The sequence below is a fragment of the Felis catus genome, chromosome E3 (genome assembly GCF_018350175.1).
Source record: "Felis catus isolate Fca126 chromosome E3, F.catus_Fca126_mat1.0, whole genome shotgun sequence".
In the NCBI taxonomy this organism is placed as follows: Eukaryota; Metazoa; Chordata; class Mammalia; order Carnivora; family Felidae; genus Felis; species Felis catus.
In genome coordinates, this window is record NC_058383.1 from 7,097,937 (window position 1) to 7,118,396 (window position 20,460).

The following is a 20,460-nucleotide window of genomic DNA, read 5'->3' on the forward strand; positions in this document are numbered from 1 at the left end:
GAGGTTGAGTGTGGGCTAGCTTAAGGGTGAGAAACTTCTTGGAGCTGCAGGGTTGGGCAGGGGGCTGGAGAACATATATTCATGGGTTTAACTCCAGGAACTCCACCAAATTCTCAGAATGAAAAGTTGAGAAAGATCTCCTCCTACCAGAGTCAGGAGGGGGGAGGAACAGAAATCACTGAAAAATGTGCCTAGAATGCTCTACGTAACAAAATCCCACTCTCCAGGGGAAAAGATCTTACCAGAGCCTTATCCACTGTCACACAGTGTAGACATTGGTGCTTAGAACACCAATGCATATACCCACCAACTTTGAGGGCGAGGCAGTGCAAGTCTAGGTTGAAATCTGAGAGAGTCAAGACCATCTGGAGAAAGTGTAGGATAGTTATTGCCAAACCATCTTCTGGAAAGTCTCTGAATTAGTCCCTCAGTTAGTTTCTGTGGTGAAATAAGCTTGAGAAATCCTGTGTAATAAATACCTCTTCCAATATGTCATAACATGTTAACATAGTAAAGACTCAGAAAAATCCCTAAGTAACACTGAAAACTATTACAGTCCTGTTTGTATATCAGAAGCATCATGAGTTTACTTCATTTTTAGTAAATATGATACCTGTGTCCCAGCTCATACCTGAGGGGAGCCAATATCAAGACTCACAAAAGAGGCAAAAAAAAAAAAAAAAAAAAAAAAAAAAAAAATATATATATATATATATATATATATATATATATATGTATTATATACACGTGTGTGTATATATATGTATAGGTGTATGTATATATGTGTATATATATGTGTGTGTGTATATATATATGTGGGTGTGTGTATATATATATATATATATATATATATATATATATATATTAGGTGGAGTAAGAGAAGAATATTTTTCTCTGTAAAAGATGCAAGTTCTTTAATAATAGCGAAGGAAACCAGAATGTGTCAGCCCAAAATATGCCTCTTTAGCATAAAAATTATTTTGAGCTGAAGGCAATTAAGAGCAGCAAACCCAGAAAAAGCTCCCCTTTTTCTGCCTGCAGACAAGATATACATTCTCCTTTTGCTGGAGACAACACCAAAGAGGAATCTGCAAACATTTCCTCCATTAGTTTCCTCACATGCATTTACCTTCCCACAGACTGCCGCACCTGGAAGGCTAAGACGTTCCTCCTGCGTCCTCCACAAATGTATCGTTCTTTATTAAAGGTACTACGTAAACCAGAATTCTAAGCCTCCACTTTGAGTTGCTCTTCACTTTAGGTTTCTCCTGCACGGTGTGTGCTGCGTGTGTTAGTAAACTGTTTTTCTCTTGTTAATCTGATTTCTTGTCAGAGGCCCAGCCAAAAACTTAAGACAGGTAGAGGTAAAGTTTGCCTCCCCTACGGTAGTATGACAGGGCTCATGAAGCCTTGAAAGAGGAGGAAATGGTCTGGAATCACTGCCACCAAAAATGTAAAAGGAAGTCAAGGGATGAAAAAATAAAGTTTGTTCACCAAGGAGTTCAAATAGCCCACTTGAAGTCAGAGAGCAAGACTTTGTAGCAGAACCAGTCAACCTGGCTCAACAGCCCAGGAGGAGGATGGAGGAAAGGTAGTAATGAGTTTCCCAAGGACTGGAAACGAACAAGGCAGACACTGGGGGAAGTCCTGATGGGCAAGTGTATTTGCTTCCTAGGGCTCTGTGACAAGCCACAAACCAGCGGCTTAAAATAACAAAAGTTAATCATCTCACAGTTCTGGAGGCTAGAAGTCCCAAATCAAGGTGTTGGCAGGAGCATGTTCCTCCGGAAGCTTCTAGGGAAGGGTTCTTCCTTGCCTTTTCCAGGTTCTAGCAGCCTTCAGCTGGCTTGTGGCAGCATGACACCAATCCCTCCCACAGTCATTTTCCCTGTGTCTTCACACGGCACCTCCGTGCGCACCACAGATTATTATTACTATTATTATTAGGGTGCCAGTTACATTGGCTTAGGGCCCACCCTAATGACCGCATCTTAATTTCCAAATAAGGTCATATTCACAGGTAGGACTTCAACCTATCTTTTTAGAGGACCCAATGCAACTCCTAACAGCAAGTACTTTAGAAAGTTAAGGAGAATTCAGCAGAAATCACTGAATGAGGGGGTTGCTCAGGCTGAAGAGAAAGACAAACCAGGATGGGCAGAGACATAGGAGGGGAGGAGGGGTTAGGGAGGGTGCTATTAAATCACTGCCAGAAAGTCTACAGAAATCTGGGAGGAAACACATTAAAATGTTAGAAGTGGTGAAATTACCAATAACTTTCAGCTTATTTTGTATGTTCCGAATTTTCTACCATAAGTGGACAACTTTTACAGAGAGAAACAATCATTATTTTTAAAATAACTACCCAGTTCCTGTCACAATCCTGAGAGCTTATACTCTAGAAAACAAAGATAAAATGAGGGAAAACACATATAAATGGATAAAAATGTGTAACAAAATAAAAACCCAACACGAAGATGTTGCTGACATGCAATCTGCCTTCAATAGATGCTCACAAAGAGCATTACAAAAACCAGACGCTTACAAAGACCAGAAAAGGGCACAGGCTTTTACCTCAGACTGATCTGGATTTAATCCCAGCATTCCCATTTGCCAGCCAAACAATACCGAGTGAGTTACCCCAAAGGTCTGTTTTCTTACTTGTAAAAAGAGGATTTTAATTTCTATCTCACACCAAGCTTCTGCAGGAGTCGTACAAGAGCATTAATGAAGAGGCCAGAAGTGCAGTGTGAATACTTGGCAAGTGCCTCCCAATGTTTTAGATGTGACGTGAATACCTTGCATACACAACAGTAAGAATTTGACAGATGGAAACATAATCAACACTTGAGGGCGTAGGCATGGTCGGGTGAAAAAGAGTCATAGCCTGGGCAGAGTAAGGGAAGATTCCCTCAACTTTCTGATCGGGAGGTATCAGTACTTACTGGAGAGTAGAGGAATTATGTGACTGAGCAGAAACAGTCTACAAATCTGTCAAGTTTCAGGAAAAGAGACCATCCTATACAAAAATGCAACCTGAATTGCCTTGTACACTGAGGGAGCAGTAACCTCCTCTGACAAGAAATTGGGGATTAAGGAAATTCCAACAGTTCAACAATGCTAGCAAAGCCCACGTTCCCTCTTCCTTTCCACTGTCACTGTGCTCTCCTCAGTTCCAAGACAGCTACTAACGTCAGAAGAGGGGCTGTGTCTCCTTAAACACCTTTTTTTTTTTTTTTCAACGTTTACTTATTTTTTGGGACAGAGAGAGACAGAGCATGAACGGGGGAGGGGCAGAGAGAGAGGGAGACACAGAATCGGAAACAGGCTCCAGGCTCTGAGCCATCAGCCCAGAGCCTGACGCGGGGCTCGAACTCACGGACCGCGAGATCGTGACCTGGCTGAAGTCGGACGCTTAACCGACTGCGCCACCCAGGCGCCCCAACACCTCTTTTTTAAAGCTACATGATCTTTCCCCAGAAGCATCTTGGAACATTTCTCATCCCAGCTCATTGGCCAGAATTGCCTCGCATTGGGGAGAGCTGCCTCTCCTGAAGCACAGGGAGGGTGCACACCAAACAGCTCAATGAGGAAGAACCAGAAGAGGAGGTGGGACATGGGGCGAGTGGGTGCTGGAAAGGCCACCAACAGGCTCCACCATACTTTCTGTGCACAGCACACACAGGGAGCTGAACAAGACATCAAATTAGAATCTGAATGGACAGTACTGATGCGCTACCTGGACCAGTATGTACAGAGTGAAAGAAGAGGGCCAAGGGATGCATGTCCCCAGGCTAGGGTACAGGCAAAGATTCCTGGGCAGGGGAAGACTCATTTCCCACCAGTCACTGCTGGGATGACTAAAGATGCTAACGGACTCAACCAAAAAAATGGCCGGAGGCAGGAGATGTGAGGACAAGAGAAAGTGTGTAGATGAGCTCCATCCACAGCGCTGTAGAAGGAGATGTCCCCAGCCTCGTGATCTAGGAAAACTCCCACCCGGTGAAGAGCAGGCTCTTGCTTGGTAGGACTTACAGAAAAGCTTATTAGGGGCCGGTAGCCAGCAGAACTCCAACAAATAGCCCAGATTCCCACATGGGGGGACATTTTTGAACTATCAACAATCCCCATGATGTCCTCCCGACATACCCCCACGGCAATCTCCAGGCTATCTCGGCTCTCAACTTCCCAGTAATGTTTCCCTGAAGTGAAAACGTTTTTTCCCAAAACACAGGGTAAGTGCTGAAATCTTTCCACAGACTGTGTGGTCTTCGGAGGGGTCCTCCATCCACTAACATAGCCCCACGCTGAGGAAAACAATGGCCAAGAACTGGCTGATGCTCCATTTTTCACATATCTCCCTTCCTGGGAGAAGACAAGTTTGGGATGGGCCGTGTCTTCAGCTAGATTTACAGCCACTGCAGAGAAAATGAGGGCAGAGATTTATAATGCGACAACTTACCACCAAACCTCCAGAAATGCCCCTCTTTTCCAGCTTCACCCCATCCTTCTCCTAACAAGAACTGTTAGGGATGAGATACCCCACTGCCTCTCAACTGATCCTCAGCTGGGTGTAGCCTTAAGCAAAGTGAAATCTTCGTTTCCCTTCTGCTCTAAAAGATTAAGACCTAAAAACAGGGGGCTCATTATTTCATGGCCCCAAGTCTTCACAATCAGCATAAAGTTGGGAAAACACTAACAATTCTGACTTGTTGAATCAGGACCAGACCAAGATGGCTGACAGGCTGGTTCTTTGCCCTGGGACACAGAAAAGTCATCGTTAGCAAGTTTACTCTTTCCTGGTTCCAGCTGTTCACTGGGAAGCTTCAGAGGCCCCTAACAGATTACTCAAAATGGAACTCACTATTCTGTGCCTTTCCATCCTCTTGAGACGAATACCCCTTCGCATGCAGACATCTTGTCTTCTGTGTTCACCCAGACAACTCACACTTTGAAATCTTGAGGTTATCTGACTCCTCTCTCCCTCTGACCTTTGATGGCTTATTAGTCACCAAGTCCTATCAAATCCACCTTTGGAAATACCACCCAGGTTCCTTTCCTCCTCTCTGTCTTCACTGCCACTGTCTTCACTCAGACTTTCAGCACCTCCCACTTTAACGGTGTCTCTAACTTCCTCCCTGACCTCCCTGCCTCCCAGTTCTCTTCCTTCCCAGACTCTCCATGTCTCTCTAGTTTCTCAAGAGGATTTTTTTAATCAGAAATGGATGTTAGGTTTTGACAAATGTTTTTTCTACATCTACTGAGGTGATCATATAGTTTTCCCTTTTTCAGTTTTCTAATGTGGTGAATTACACTGATTTTTCAAATGTTAAACCAACTCTGCTTTTCTAGAATAAAACCCATTTGGTTGTGATGCATTATCTTTCAATATGTCGTTAGGTTCGATTTGCTAAAATTTTCTTTAGAATTCTTCTGTCTGTGTTCATAAGGGACGTTGATCTATAGACCTTTTCTCTCATAATGTCTTTGTCTGATTTTGGTATCATGATAACACAGGCCTCGTAGAATTATTTTTGAGAGAGAGAGACACACAGGGAGACACACAATCTGAAGCAGACTCCACACTCTGAGCTGTCAGCACAGAGCCCGACACGGGGCCCGAACTCACAAACCGTGAGATTATGACCTAAGCAGAAGTTGGACACTTAACGGACTGAGCCTCCCAGGTGCCTCTGGAGATTTCTTTCTTAAATGTTTGGCGAATTCAGGGAAATATGATGTCATCTTTATTTCCATTGTAAGTAACGTCCTTTTTCTCTTCTTGCTTTGGAAATTTTCTCTTAACACTGGTTTTGGTGTAGTTTCCATCCTATTTCTTATTCTTTAGGGCTTGCTGAGCTTATGTGATCTGTGGACTTAGGGTCTCCATCAAATTTGGAAAATTTTTGGCCATTATTTCTTCAGAGATTTTTTCCTATCTCATCCCCATCCTGTTCATCTATTCAGGGACCCCAATTACCACATGTAAGGCTGCATGATATTGTCCCCCAGCTCACCAATGCTTTTTTCATTTTGTAAGGTTTTTTTCCTGAGCATTTCATTTTGTAGTTTCCACTGCTTCATCTTCAAGTTCACTCACCTATTTCTCTGTAATATCTAATCACGTATTAATCTCAACCAGTGTATTCTTTGTCTCAGTCACTGTGGTTTTATCTCCAGAGGTTTGATCTGGGATTTTTTAGATCTTCCACGTCTCCAAATGCCTCTTTACAGGATAGTTATAATAACTGTATTATAAAGTCCTTCGGAGCTTATTTTAATATCTGGATCAATCCTGGTCAGTCTCAATCGATTATTCTTATTATGGGTCATGCCTTCCTAACTTTTTGCATACCCGGTAATCTTTGATTGGATGCCAGGCATTGTGAACTTAGATTGTTAGGTACTCATTTTTAAAATTCTCATGGTTTGTCTCAGGATAAAGTTACTGGGAAATAATGTGATCCTTTTGGGTCTTAAGCTCATGACTTTTAAGGTGGGCCCAAAGCAGTACTCAGTGTAGGATTAATTACTCTCTACTAATGAGGCAAGATTTTCCCAGGAATTAGGAGTTTTCCAGTCTGGCTGGTAGGCACAGGCATTGTCTAGGCCCTGTGGGAGCACCAGGAACTGTTCCTTCTAATCATTTTGGAAACAGCCTTCCTCAGCCTAAGGTAGTTTTTCACAAGCATATGCTAAGCATTACTCTGCTGAATACTCAGGGGGCACCTCCATAGATCATCAGGGTTCTCTCTATAGACGGCCCTCTCCTCACCAATACTCTGCCCAGTACTCTGCAAGTTCTCACTGCTTTGTTCTCCCTGGACTCAGCCCCATTCCTCAGCCTGGCTCCACCTCCACTACCCCTCCCTGCAGTAGCCTGAAAGCTCTTTCAAGGCTAGAGGCTGGAGCCATCATAGAGCTCACCTCATTTGTTTCACATTTTTCAGGGGTCCTTGGCCTGCACTGCCTGATATCCAGGGTTGGGAAAACTGTTCTCTTCATGTACTGTATCTGTTTTCTTTTAGTTTTCTTAGTTAGCTAAGTTTTAGGCTGAGGAGTAAATCCAGTCCCCATTACTTCATTTTAGCTGGAAGTAGACACCTACCACATGGAGATGTGCACATGAGAACCAGCTATGTAGTTCTGACAACCCCTGTGTGCCTTGGTGCTTCCCTGGAGATCCAGTAAGTTTATCTTCAGACTTTCCTATGCTCATCTTCTCAACCTCAGCTCCTGCCTTTTCCCACAATGCACCTGATGGTTTAGTCACATTGGATACCCTCCCCTCCATTTCCTCCACACCTTGGCTCACACTGCTCCCTCTGGTTACATGAATATGCCTCCATTTTCTACTTGGCAAACTCCTACTCACGCCTCAAACCCCAGATCAATGTCACCTGTGTGTGAAACCCCCCCACTTCACCCCCAACAGAGCTCTTTCTCTGTACTTCCATAATATTTTATTCATACCACCATAAACAGTAGATCCCACTATGTTACAGTAAGTGATATGGGTCTGCCTCTCCAGTTTGCTTAAATTCTTAGGCCTTTTTCTTTCTGTATCACTGGCACCTTATAACCCACAGTATATGTTAAGTAAATGCTTCTTGAATGAAGCACATATCCATGTATTCCTAAGTAGTTTTTACCACTTTTCATGCTAGCTGTATGCCCTGTTTCCTCTTTCCTTTCCAGGCTTTTCTCATTGCTTATTCTCTTATTTTAAAGATTTCTAGGGAGCTCCAACCTTGCTCACCTTGGAATCGCTTCAGCATTTCCTTCATCATGGGTATCTTGCACACAGTCTTCACTGTTAGAACTTCAGGGGAATAGTTCACATCCTGGTTCTCACTCCTAAGAAAAGTACAGAGGGTTGCTCTTCTTAAAGGGGACAACTCAGGCAGCCAAGACCCCCAACTCCTGCGGAAGGTTCCAAGCCCAAAGCTCACACCACCACTCTCCCATTCCCCCTTGCAAAAGTCAACAGTAAAATCCCTCCTCCATGGACTCCCAGGGTGTGCCCAGACTGTTCTATGGAGCCCAGGCCTGTTTCCCCTCTCCTCAGCGTGTATCTTTACCATTCCACTCAGGCCCCATAAGAAAGCAGCCGCTCATACCTGGTCAACACATCTTTTGGATTCTGTGAAGAGAAGAAAAACATAAGTAAGTTATGCCCCTTCCTCCTGAGATCTGGTACTCAACTTCGGGAGCAGGTATTTTTCTGTCAACCGCTTTTGTCAATGTCATGTATGCTCTCATGCTGCCAAAGCCAATGGACTGATACATGGAGTCTTTTTCCTCATGTGACCTCTCTGCACCATCTGACAATGTTAACCAATCCCTGAAACCCTATTCTTTCTCCTTTGCCACCATGACACTAACTCTCTCCTGGCTTTTTGCCTACTTCTCCATCTATTCTCTTTCAGACACAGACAGTAACAAGTGTTGCTTGAGGATGTGGTAGGAACATAAAATGGTTCAGCCACTTTGGAAAACAGTTTGGCAATTTCTAAAGAATTAAATATAAATATATGACACAGCCCAACAATTCTGCTCCTACTGTCTACCCAAGAGAAATGAAAATGTATGTCCACACAAAGAATGTCAGGCAAATGTTCACGGCAGCATCATTCCTAATAGCCAAAAGGTGGAAACAACCCAAATGTCCATCAACTGAAAAGAGAAACAAAACGTGGTCTAGTCTACGATGAAATACTATTCAGGGATAAAAGAAAAAAAAGGAATATAAATACAATACTGATATATGCTATAACACGAATGAACCTCAAAGACATTATAAATGAAAGATTCCATACACAAAAGACCACATTATTATATGACTCTGTTTATATGGTATATTTCAAAAAGGGAAATCTATAGAGTCAGAAAGTAAGTTGTCTAGGGGCTGGAAGCAGGAACAGAGATTAACTATAAATAAGCACAAAGTGATCTTACTGGGGTGATGGAAATGCTCTAAAACTGGACTTTGGTAAGGTTTCCACAACTAGGGAAAATTATAAAAATCACTTATTTAATGATAAAAAGTACACTTTTAAGTGTATGGGTATATGTATGGGTGAATTATAAGATATGTACATTACACCTCAAGAAAGCTTTAAAAAAAAACAACAAGTGTATCAAAATGGTTAATTACCACATGAAAAAGTGCTCAACCACATTAGTCATTTGCAAAATTCATCTACCCTTTGGAAGGAGGAAAGGGGTGCTGACTGAGGGCCTGAGCTAACATTCTATACCATTCAGCTAAAAGTAAAGAGCTGACAATTCTAAGCACTGATGATCACACAGAGCCACTGATCTCTCTCACACTGCAAGTAACAGTGTAAACTGATACAATCACTTTGGAAAACAGTTTGGAATCATCCGTTTGGAACCAACAGGTGCCCTGTGACTCGGAATTGCTTTCACAGGTACATAACTGACAGAAATGTGGACACATGTACACCAAAAAAGACATGTTCATAACTGCTTTTTTGTAACAATAAAAACTAGAAACAACCCAAATTTTGCTAACAGTAGAGTGAATGGTATTTTTGGTATATTAGTACCATTGAATACTACAGAACAGGGCCTTCAACCTGGCACTATTAACATTTGGGGCTGGAAAAGTTTTTGCTGGGAGCTGGGGGGGAGGTGTCTTCTGTGCATTATAGGATGTATAGCAGCATCCGTGGCCTCTACACGCCAGACGCCGGTAGTAGCCACCCTCACGTTGTGACAACCAAAAATGTCTCCAGCACTGCCCCCTGGGGGAGCAAAATCCCTCCTGGTTGAGAAGTTGTACACAGTGATGGAAACAAATGTCTGCTGCCACCTACGACAGCCTGGGTGAACTTCACAACATAATGTGGAGCAAAAGCAGCAAATGCTGAAAGAGTTGTACTCAGAAACAGAACAGTGTGAGAAGTCTGGAGGGAGAACACCCTCAGGGAGAAGGGAAGGGGTGTTGACTGGGGCACGCAGAGGGCGCCTGGCAAGCTATTCATGTTCTATTACGTGACTTGGCTGGTGGTTCCGTGGGTGGGTCACTTGGTGATAATCTGTCAGGTTTATGATTTATGCATTTTTCTCTATGGATGTTATACTAAAATGTTTTTAAACATGTTTATTTTGTTATGGCAGTAAAAATGATGTTGCCCGAATCCATGGACACAAATGATACTTAAAGGTGAAAGTATAGTTTAAAAACATTTACCAGCAGGGGCACCTGGGTGGCTCAACCGGTTAAGTGTTCAACTCTTGATTTCAACTCACAGCTCATGAGGAGATCAAGCCCTGCATCGGGCTCTGTACTGACAGCACGGAGCCTGCTCGGGATTCTCTTTCTCCCTCTCTCTCTGTCTCTCTGCCCCTCCCCTGCTCACACACACACACACACACACACACACACACACTCTCTCTCTCTCTCTCTCTCTCTCTCTCAAAATAGATTAAAATAAACTATAAAAAAATATAAATAAATAAATAAATAAATAAATAAATTTACCAGCAAACAAAAGGGTCAATGTAGATGAGCTAGGCATGCCAGCTCCAGAGGCTGAGAAAGAACTATAGAGCAAACCCAAGAACTAATAAAAAAATAATAATAACAAAAACAATAAAAGCAGATATTAATGATTTCACTGCATTATTTGTAGTGGTAATGGTGCCGAGGCAACCTGGGTTTCCAACTTTGGAAGAAGGAACTGACAAAATGTGGTAGGTAGACACGTGGGTTCAATGTACTGTATAGATAGCAACAGGAATGGATCTTAAAACATAGTACCTAAGAGGCGCCTGGGTGGCTCAGTTGGTTAAGCGTCCGACTTCGGCTCAGGTCATGGTCTCACATTTCGTGGGTTTCAGCCCCACATCGGGCTCTGTGCTGACAGCTCAGAGCCTGGAACCTGCTTCAGATTCTGTCTCGTTCTCTCTCTCTCTCTCTATCTCTGCCCCTCCCCCTCACACTCTCTCAAAAATGAATAAATGTTAAAAAAAATTAAAAGAAAACAAAAACATAGTGCCTAAGGAAAGAAGCAAGAGATGGAATGCAGCAAGATTAAATCATTGCATAAATTAAAAATACATAAACCAAAGCAATACTGTACATTGTATAAGAACACATTCAAATGAAAAGATAAAAATTAGGTACAACAGAATTTTTTTTCAACTTTTCCATAGTTCTTTTTTTTAAAGTGTCTATACAGTTCTAAGAAGAAAAGAAGTGAGTTATAGGCTAAAAATGATGAAATAAAGGAAAAATAGATGGATAAGTGAATAGATTAGTAAAATAAGTTCTCTTAGGCTGAGATTCTATAATCCAGTTCTGTCTTCTTTAATCATTTCCCTACCGTTGCACTTATATTGGCTGATAAATATTTTGTAAGTATTCTGCTGGTTCATGCATATCTTTGAGGTTTCAGATTCTGAGTAGATATTAAACCTCTATTTAAAAAATTGTTCCAATGTGTTATTTCAAAGATTCTGCTGAATATACATTTGGATATGTAAGTGGAACATCGTGGCTTAAGCAAGCTGTAAAAGTTGTAGACAATTCTTGGAAATCATTACATTAACATAAGCTATAATACCCTTCCCCTAGCAATTTCTTGCTGAAAATAACTGGTGAGTGGGTCCATGTGTCTCTCTTCCTTAAAGGTAGAGCAGAATGTTGTATCCTGGTGAGGAAAAAAGAGTAATCACAGACTGAAGCGCTCTTCAACAATTCTTTCCTCCTCAGTCACATGATGTGGAAGAGAGATTCTGAGGGATCTAAGACAGTTACAAATATTGGATCCTATCCAAAAACTGAAAGAACCTATAAGGATACTTTACTTGCTGAGGATATAAAGGTAAAGATTATATAATAAACTGCCTTAAAGTCCCAAATCTAAGTGCTAATGAATTACTTTTTTTTTTTTTTAAGGAGGCTTCATGCCCAAATGGGGCTTGAACTCACAGCCCTGAGATCAAGAGTCACATTTTCTACTGACTGAGCCAGCTAGGTGCCCCTAAGTGCTACCAAATTAGAATTATAACTTTTTAACAGTTGCTAGATATTAGAAATTATTTAAATGAATGTACCTATCAAAATCTTAGGCTAAGAGCAAAGTTATTATCAAGCTATGATTATAATGATTAAAAATTAGTAAGAAAGACAAATTTATCTTAAAAACTACTGATACAGTTATCTCCTTGGTGATTGTAGGTTTGCTTTATTTTACTATTTTAACAAAGAGTCATAAATGTATAAGTAACATGAATGGAAAAGTCTTAGATGTGCTTCAGACCCGAGGCAAACCAAGTGAACCTGGGTATCTCCACAGCACCTGAGCTCAGCATACCTAAATGTTGCATTAATTTCCTTTGAATGGTGAATCTTTGACTCTTTAATTGTATAGTAACAGTAGGAACACAATTATCAACAGAGAGAACACATTTCCTCTATTAAACCCACTCACCAGGAAAGACAAGAGGGAGTTCAGTGTGTGACTGTCTCACCTGCAGCAACTCCAGGGTGGGGCTCTGGCTCTTCCTCCCGACCTCTAAGATGAGCTGCTTCAAGGAAGTGATCGTCTGATGGAGCTTTAACGTGTTCTCATTCTGTTTCTTCTTCGTCTCTTCTTCTTCTTTGCTCAGTCTCTGAAGAAACAGTTGCTCTTCTTCGGCCAGGAAGTGGTGCAGCTTTGCAAACTCTGCACCGAATCTCATTCGCTGGTTCTTCATCTTCTCCTACGGCCACATGACACTTGCTCAGTCCTTGTCCTGCCCTTGCTCCTAAATTCCATGCACGTGACTCCCCAACAGTCCATGGCCCCTCCATCCCAATCACCTCCTCCAGAAAGCCCCTGCCCACCCTCCACAAATTCCCCGCTAATTTATTTATACTCACTTGGTATCTTTGTACTGGCCTGTATAGTATTAGTTCATTCTTTGTGACACTTGAGGCTCTACTACTGACAGCAATGCCTCGTTTGTGTACTTTTTAAACTAAAACACACTTTCACATCTATTACTTAGTTTAGCCTCCAGAATACCTACTGTTTGGTCTCATTAAGCTTTAGATGTGCTTCTGTGCATGCGCATCATGCCTCCCAACTAGACCAGTATCTCTGAAAGCAAAGTCCATTTACTTTCCACGATGCCATGGACTCAGACCACCCATAACCTAGGGAGTATATTTAGGAAAAAGTGGGAAGGAGAGGGGTACCACCTTAGAGAGATGGGGATGAAGTATGTGGTACTCCCATCGCCCAAAGCCACAGGTCAGTAGAGACACACACTTCCTGATCTATCACCTTATCTGCAAGGGGCCTGACCACTCTTAACATCATGCAAGCTCCTCCCAACAATACCGAAGGGTCTCAGGTGCAAGAAAGGCTCAACCGATTCTGCTATTACCTTCCACTCAGTAGCATTTTTCACTTCCATGTCCTGCAAATGCATGGCTTTCTTCATCTTGGCCGTCAGACTACACTGAGTCTCAAGAAGTTTCTCCTGCCAGCAGAAACACATATCAGAAAGCATCTCCGCAAACATCTTGCTTGTTCAAGAGCTGAACAGGCAATGAGATTGAGAAAACGTTGAAGACAGTTACAGAATTAGGCATAAAAAGTATTCTGATCTGAAATCTTTGCAATACTCTATAGAGCCTGCCTATTAAGTTGGCAAAAAATGAAAACTGTTAGAGGCTTAATAAATACCTTGTACTGGTGAGGGAGGCCTCTGACACTATAATAGTAGGAGACTTTTGTAAAAAGATGCCATCCTTTTGAAGGGCAACTGACAGGATTTAAAACCATCTGAAATGTGCATAATCCTACTTCCAATAATCTGTCCAACGAGACACTAGCAAAAATAATATGTATAGGAATGTTCGCTGCAGCAGTATTCATTATCCATTCATGGGGAATTATTAAATTATGGTATATTGATACTCTGTGCCCATCTCAGGTAGCTCTCTCTATATATTGATGTGTTTTATTAAGTAAAAAAACTACACTGTAAAACAATAGTATTGTATAATTCTGTTTTGAAAAGAACAAATACACATGTATCTGTGCATGGATGTGTGCATTTAAATAAAAGAAAAATCTGGAAGAACATACACCTAAAGATTAACACTGGTTATTTCTGGGGAATAGAAATGGCTTGGAAGTTTGGGAGGGTGGGGACTAAAACTTTTATGAATTTCGGTCTTGATTTTAGAATTTAACAACCTGAATGAGCTATTAAAAAGTAAAAGGAGTCGATCAGCATTAACAAAAATGGCTGTGGAGGGGCAGCACCTGGTAGCATAAGGTCAGCCATGACCTCAGACAGAAGCACACAGGTTAGACACACATGCGCACACACACACACACACACACACACACACACACACACACACGAGGAAAACCAGCAAGAACAGATGACCAAATGGCTGTGAGAGAAAGGAGTCCAGATTTTGCCCCTGGGTTCTGGGCTTGACAACTAGAAGGACTGTGGTCTATTTACCAAATAAGGAAATACAGGGAAATGAGCAGTATGTAAATGGAAGGGGGGGAATTAAATTCGACTTTACTAAATTGAGTTTGGAGGGGGGGTGTCCCTGATGAGTACAGTTAACAGTTAAGGGTCAAGAGATCTGAGCTGCAGAAGTAGATTGAGGGGGGAGGGTTAGAGCACAGGCAGCAGGTGCAGCCAGGGTGTGAGTAAAATCCCCCAGTAAGAGTCTATCAAGAAGGCAATACAGGCTGGAACAAGGAACAACCACACTTAAGGGGTGTGCAGAGGACAAAAACCCTGCCAAGAAGCTAAGCTGAGTGGTGGTTGGTGAAAAACCCAGAGAGGATGTTTTCTCATACACCAAAGGAAGAGAAAATTTAAATAAAAACCAGTGAATACCGTCAAATGCTGAAGAGTGGCCTAGGGCAGCTTTCTGGAAGTGTGAATATGTGTCAAAATAAAAAGCTAAAAGGAAAAAAAGATGAACAGAACTAAGAAATAAGCAGGGCAAGGTTTTTTTTCTTCCCTAGGAGAATAATGAAAACCAGTCGGTATCACTTTTCTTCCCGCACTACAAATGACAACGTCTACAGCAAAATGAAGTCATTGGAAAGAGCGACACCACCAAAACTGGTGAAGGTGTGGAGCTGCCAGAGCTCCCCCACGGCCACATGGTGCTGGTGGCTGTGCGAAACAGAACCACCACTCTGGGGAAAGGTCCGGCGTCAAACTAAGCATACATCAATCCCAGGCCCAGCAGTACAACTTCTAGATACGGGAAACATGCAAGTGTGCATCTATAAAAATACCTCTATGAGAATACTCATACCAGCTTTATTCATAAAAGCCAAAAACTGGAAACAGCCCAGGTATGCAGTGATGGAAACATGGATAAGCCAACTGCGGTATGTTCATAAAATGGAATACGACTCAGCAGGAAAAAGAAACAGGCTACTGATATGCACAAAATGGGTGAATCTCAAAATCGATACGCTGCGCAAAAGGAGCCCATATAAAGGAGTACAGACTATTCTTCCCACTTTCATGTTTGCTTGGAAATTGCGTAGTGAAATGTTGGGAGGGGGCAGATGAAGCTAGGTTGCAAAGGGATTCCATTCACATGAAGTTCCACAACAGGCAAAAATAATCGTCAGTGCAAAAAGATTAGAACAGTAGCTGGGTTGGGAAGAGGGAGCAGATTAACTGGGAGAGAGGATGGAGGAGCTTTCTGCAGTGATGACAATGTTTTTTTTTTTTTTTTTTTTTTGCCTTAAGATTTAAGTAAGCACCACACCCAATGTGCAGTTCGAATTTACAACCCTGAGATCAAGAGTTACAAGCTCCCCTGACTGAGCAGCCAGGTGCCCCAGTAATCTTTATCGTCTTTATCTTAAGAAGGGCTTAGGGTGCCCAGGTGTATGCATTTGTCAAAGCTCAGCAAATGTACACTAAAGACGTGCATATTTAATTATATTAAATGTGACTTCAAAAACCACCATTAATGCTAAATGTGGTTGGTTGGCGGTAAGCATGCTAAAGTATAGGAGGAAGTGGACTATCTGCAATTAACTTTAAATACCTCAAAAGGAAACAAGAATTGATGGATGCAGAGAACAGACAGATGGATAGATAGGTGATAAACAGAGTAAAATGCTAATGGCAGAACCTAGATGTGGGTATACTGGTATTATAAACTTCGTCAAACATTCATGTTTGCTTGGAAATCACATAGTGAAATGTTGGGGGGGGGTGGATAAAATTAGGTTGCCAAGGACTTCCTATAGTTCTGTTATGCGTCACAAAATCACTTGTGTTATTTTCTTTCTTACACTATGTTTTCTAATATTATATAATCTACTTATTTCCTCTAGTTGTTAAATAGGTATATAATCCTGCTATTTGGAAAGCTATTTCAAGTAATTTTATTCCTTTATCAATTATACAACTGCCACTCTGTAATCACTGTCAACTTCGATGTATATGGGAGGACTGCAATCAGATAAGTAGTTCTTTTGAATGTGATCAAGATTTTTTTTTTAAGTTTTCACTTTTGTTTAATCATGAAAAAAATATTGGGGTGCCTTGGTGGCTCAGTCAGTTAAGCATCCAACTTCAGCTCAGGTCATGATCTCACGGTTCATGAGTTCAAGCCCCGTGTCAGGCTCTGTGCTGACAGCTTAGAGCCTGGAGACTGTTTCAGATTCTGTGTCTTCCTCTCTTTGCCCCTCCCCCACTCACACACTGTGTCTTTCTCTCTCAAAAATAAACATTTTTAAAAATGTTTAAAAATAATAATGAAAAAATATTTTAAATAGAATTTTTCAATTTTTAAAAGCCCTTAACAATTCCAGTATTTGTGAATTATCCTGTATTGCTGGTTGTATTCCAAGATTCTACCTAAGTCTTTTTGAATCCTACTACAATTGAGATCTGAAAAGGGGCCCCTGAATGAAAATAGTAATTCCAGGGAGATTAGAAAAATCCTTCCCTACAATAACAGAAACTGCCAGGAGGTGGCAGGAGGGCAACACCAAGCAGTTCTCCAAACTTAACTGCCACCTTCCTCTCTCCCTCTACCCTCCAAAAATATTAAGCAACTTCCAGTCCTCTCACATTGATCACATGCCATTCCAAGCAGCCATGCTGAATATGCTGTTCCTTTGGCCTGAATATCCTCTCCTTTACCTGTCATACTCACCCTTCAAAAGTGAGTTCATGTTCAACTCCGTGAAGCCATTTCTCCTCAGACCTTCCATGTACTCGATACAAACTTGAATAACTCACTTACATACTGAACTTATTGGTCTACATGCTTATGTACCCTACAAGACAAGGCTCCTGTCCTTCTTATCCATTTATGTCCAGATTCTAGAACAATGCCTGGCCTACAGTAAGCATAAATAAAGGTTACTGAGTGAAGGGGTGGATGTATAGTTCATAGTGCTACTTTGCATATTTCCTGTTTGTAGTCAGTTGATAAAACTGTATGGCATTTTATAGTTTACAAAATACTTTAACTTGTATCATTAAACTTGTGTTTTCAACCAGTACTTACTAGATACCAATTCTGTTGGAGACCACTGGAGTTACACCATCAGTATAGAAGGGGGTAGGGCTACTCTGGAAAGGATGATGAAGGAAGGTCTTCAAGCTAAAAGCTAAAAAGATGTAAAGGATGGAAGGTGTGGGTAGAGAAAGAGAACAGACTTGAAACAAAAGAAGGCAGTGTGGCTGGAGTAAAGTAAGATAAACTGCTTTATTCAACTGAAGCGCCTTAATCCATAAAATAGGCAGGACAGATTAATCTCCAAATTCAAACAGTAAGTGATTTTTCCCAACTGATGAAGGAACCTAGTATCAAATCCCGGCCTCGCACTTCAAGCCAGGCTTTTCCCAAATCATCAGTTGTCTATAAACCCTGTAGATATACACCTGCACTGTCCAATACACCATCCATTAGCCAGGTGAGCACCCAAACTGTGGATAGTCCGAATTGACATGTGCTGTAAACGTAAACACAGATTTCAAAGTCCTATTACGAAAAACGTAACTAAAATGTCTCACTGATAACTTTTCATAGCGATTGATGTCAAATGATAACACTTTGGAAAACTGGGTTAAATAAAACATATTATTAAAATTAGCATCACCCGTTTCTTTTAACCACTAGGAAAGTTTTATTACATCGTGTTTCTATTGGGCGGCACTGGTATACACCCCCTCGGTATGACTGTCTTAAACTAGGAGCTCCCAAAGGCCAATACTTTGAAAATTCTATGCAGACCCTCCCCATCTCAGTTTTAACCCCAACTCTGAGATCTGTGTGTCGCTTAATTTCTTCGCACAGGTGGTGGGGGGCGGGGGAGGTCGTACGTCCAATGGGCATTGCAGCCACCTCGTAGGTCTCTCATGACAATGGCCTACGACATGACATGACAGTGGTATTCCGGGAATACCGGCAGCCCCGCTACGGCCGGCTCACCCGGTAGCTGGCGAAGGCCTCGTCGATGGGCGCCATGGTGTGCGTCTGGTGCTCCTGCGACTCCCTGCACACCAAGCACACGGGCCGCTGGTCGTCCTCGCAGAAGAGCCGCAGCGCTTCCCAGTGGCGGCCGCACAGGCCGGGGGGCACGGGGCCCTGACGCCGGCGCCGCGTCTTCTCCGTCAGCCGGGCCAAGGCCCAGTTGGGCCGCAGCGCCGCGGGCGCCGACGGCTGCCGGCACTCGGGGCAGGGGAACGCGCCGCCGCCCGGCGCCCAGCTGCGGTGCAGGCAGCCGCGGCAGAAGTTATGGCCGCACTCGATGGACACCGGGTCCTCGAAATAGTCCAGGCAGATGGAGCAGGTCAGGTCTTCCTGGAGGTCTTCGGCTTCCATGCCGATTCTCCGCCCAGGGGTCGGGGTCCAACGCGAGGCGAGGGACTGCGGGCGGCGGGGAGGGGAAAGTGCCGTCCCTCCTCCGGGACCTCGGGACCGGTCCCGGCGCGCGCTGGCCAACCGGCGGCCCCCTCTGCGCGCGCCGCGGGGCCCGAGCGCGAGCCCGGCAGCCTCGGGGTTTCGGCTACTAGAGGGCGCCGCGGGGCACGACGGGACGCGGGCTGCCCCTCGGGCCAACAATAGAGATGCGGAACTTGCTCCGGGACGCCTAGAGAGGACCGGAGGAGCCCTCGCGAGCCGAAGCTGGAGGAGCAAAGCGAGGCGGCGCTAAGGAGTTTGGCCTGTCCTTCACGTTGGAGAGGTGAGGTCAAGTTCTGGCGTCCTTGGCGAGCTGCAGTCGGGCGGGCGTTCTGGGAGTGCTGCAGCGCCAGGGCCTGGGGTGAGGGAGGTCTGTGCAGCTGGGCGTGGAGTGGGGGCGAATGAGGCGCCGGGCCAGTTTAGGCTTGCTCTCCCTGAAGTCCGTTCTTTACATTCAGCCTTCATTCTTGGCCTCCACCCTCAAGAGCTAGTCGAGTTCTTGGAAAGGCAGGATTTCCTGCTGCCCCCGCGAAGCCCACCTACTCTCCTGGTGTTGGGTGAATTGGAGAGCCAGTATTCCAGGAGGGGATCAGGAAAGGGAGCGTTTAGCCGCCCACGAGCTAGTGGGGTGATAGTTGGTCGCCCTGCCACCCTGATTTCCCTCTCTTTCTTCCCAAGCACCCGAGACAAACACCAGGTAAAGGAAACCCATTCTTTGAGCATGGGACACGTTCACGCAGCGCAGATGGGGCTTCTAAGAGTTAAGTCAGGGTAAAGAATCTCGGGTTAGATGATCTTACCCACATCTGAGACTTCCCACCGGTGTCTTCGGTGGTTCAACTCCTAGGAGGTCTGTGGGTATGGGATGCGCTAAGCCATCTCGGGGTGATCCGCTGAGTGGCTGTTATCTAAGATGCTAGAAAGGAGCAGATCCTGTAGCTTCAGCCCCAGCTGCGGGAGCCTGAGGAGGTCAAGACCAGGTGCCAAAACAATGCCTGGGGAGTGGAGCTGGAGCTGTCATAAGGAGGACATTATAAAGGATCTGCTGGGACCAGAGAGTGGGTGGAAAAGAGATCAAGTTTTTTAAGTGGGAGTGATTAAGATTCAGAAGCATGGATACATCCCTTTTGGTATCCAACTTGTAGTACAGCAACCATTTTTCTACCTCAAGAAACATCCATTGAGGCTTTCAACAAGCAAAATGCTTGCCTATTTCAGGGAATTGTCTGTTTCCTTTCATTGGATTTTTTATTTTATTGTTGTCTATTCCTTTTCTTATGAATGCAAGTTTAAAATTCTTCTTGCATCCCAATATCAGATACTGCCTTTCCCATAATACGCTCAGTCAGTGGTTACCGAATGTCCAATTAAATGACTTGGAAAGGGGATTCCTGTGATCCGTTTTGGGATTTTTGACAAAAGCCCGACGGAAAATCTACTTTTTTAAATGTTTAAAAATATATAAATAATAAGTAAATAAATAAATAAATAAATAAATAAAAATGTTTAAATTACAC

At 43.2% G+C, this 20,460-nt stretch overlaps 1 protein-coding gene across 1 annotated transcript; it reads right to left on the reverse strand.

The window, feature by feature from the left end:
• Positions 1–2,480: 2,480 nt before the first annotated feature.
• TRIM4 (tripartite motif containing 4) lies at positions 2,481–19,197 on the reverse strand. Its single transcript, XM_023247140.2, has 6 exons — positions 18,473–19,197; positions 13,405–13,500; positions 12,505–12,735; positions 8,121–8,143; positions 7,760–7,857; positions 2,481–4,418 (listed from the first exon to the last, which is right to left on the reverse strand). Exons 1-6 carry the CDS (start codon positions 18,863–18,865, stop codon positions 3,832–3,834), a joined length of 1,428 nt encoding a protein of 475 aa, XP_023102908.1. The 5' UTR covers positions 18,866–19,197; the 3' UTR covers positions 2,481–3,831.
• Positions 19,198–20,460: the final 1,263 nt, after the last annotated feature.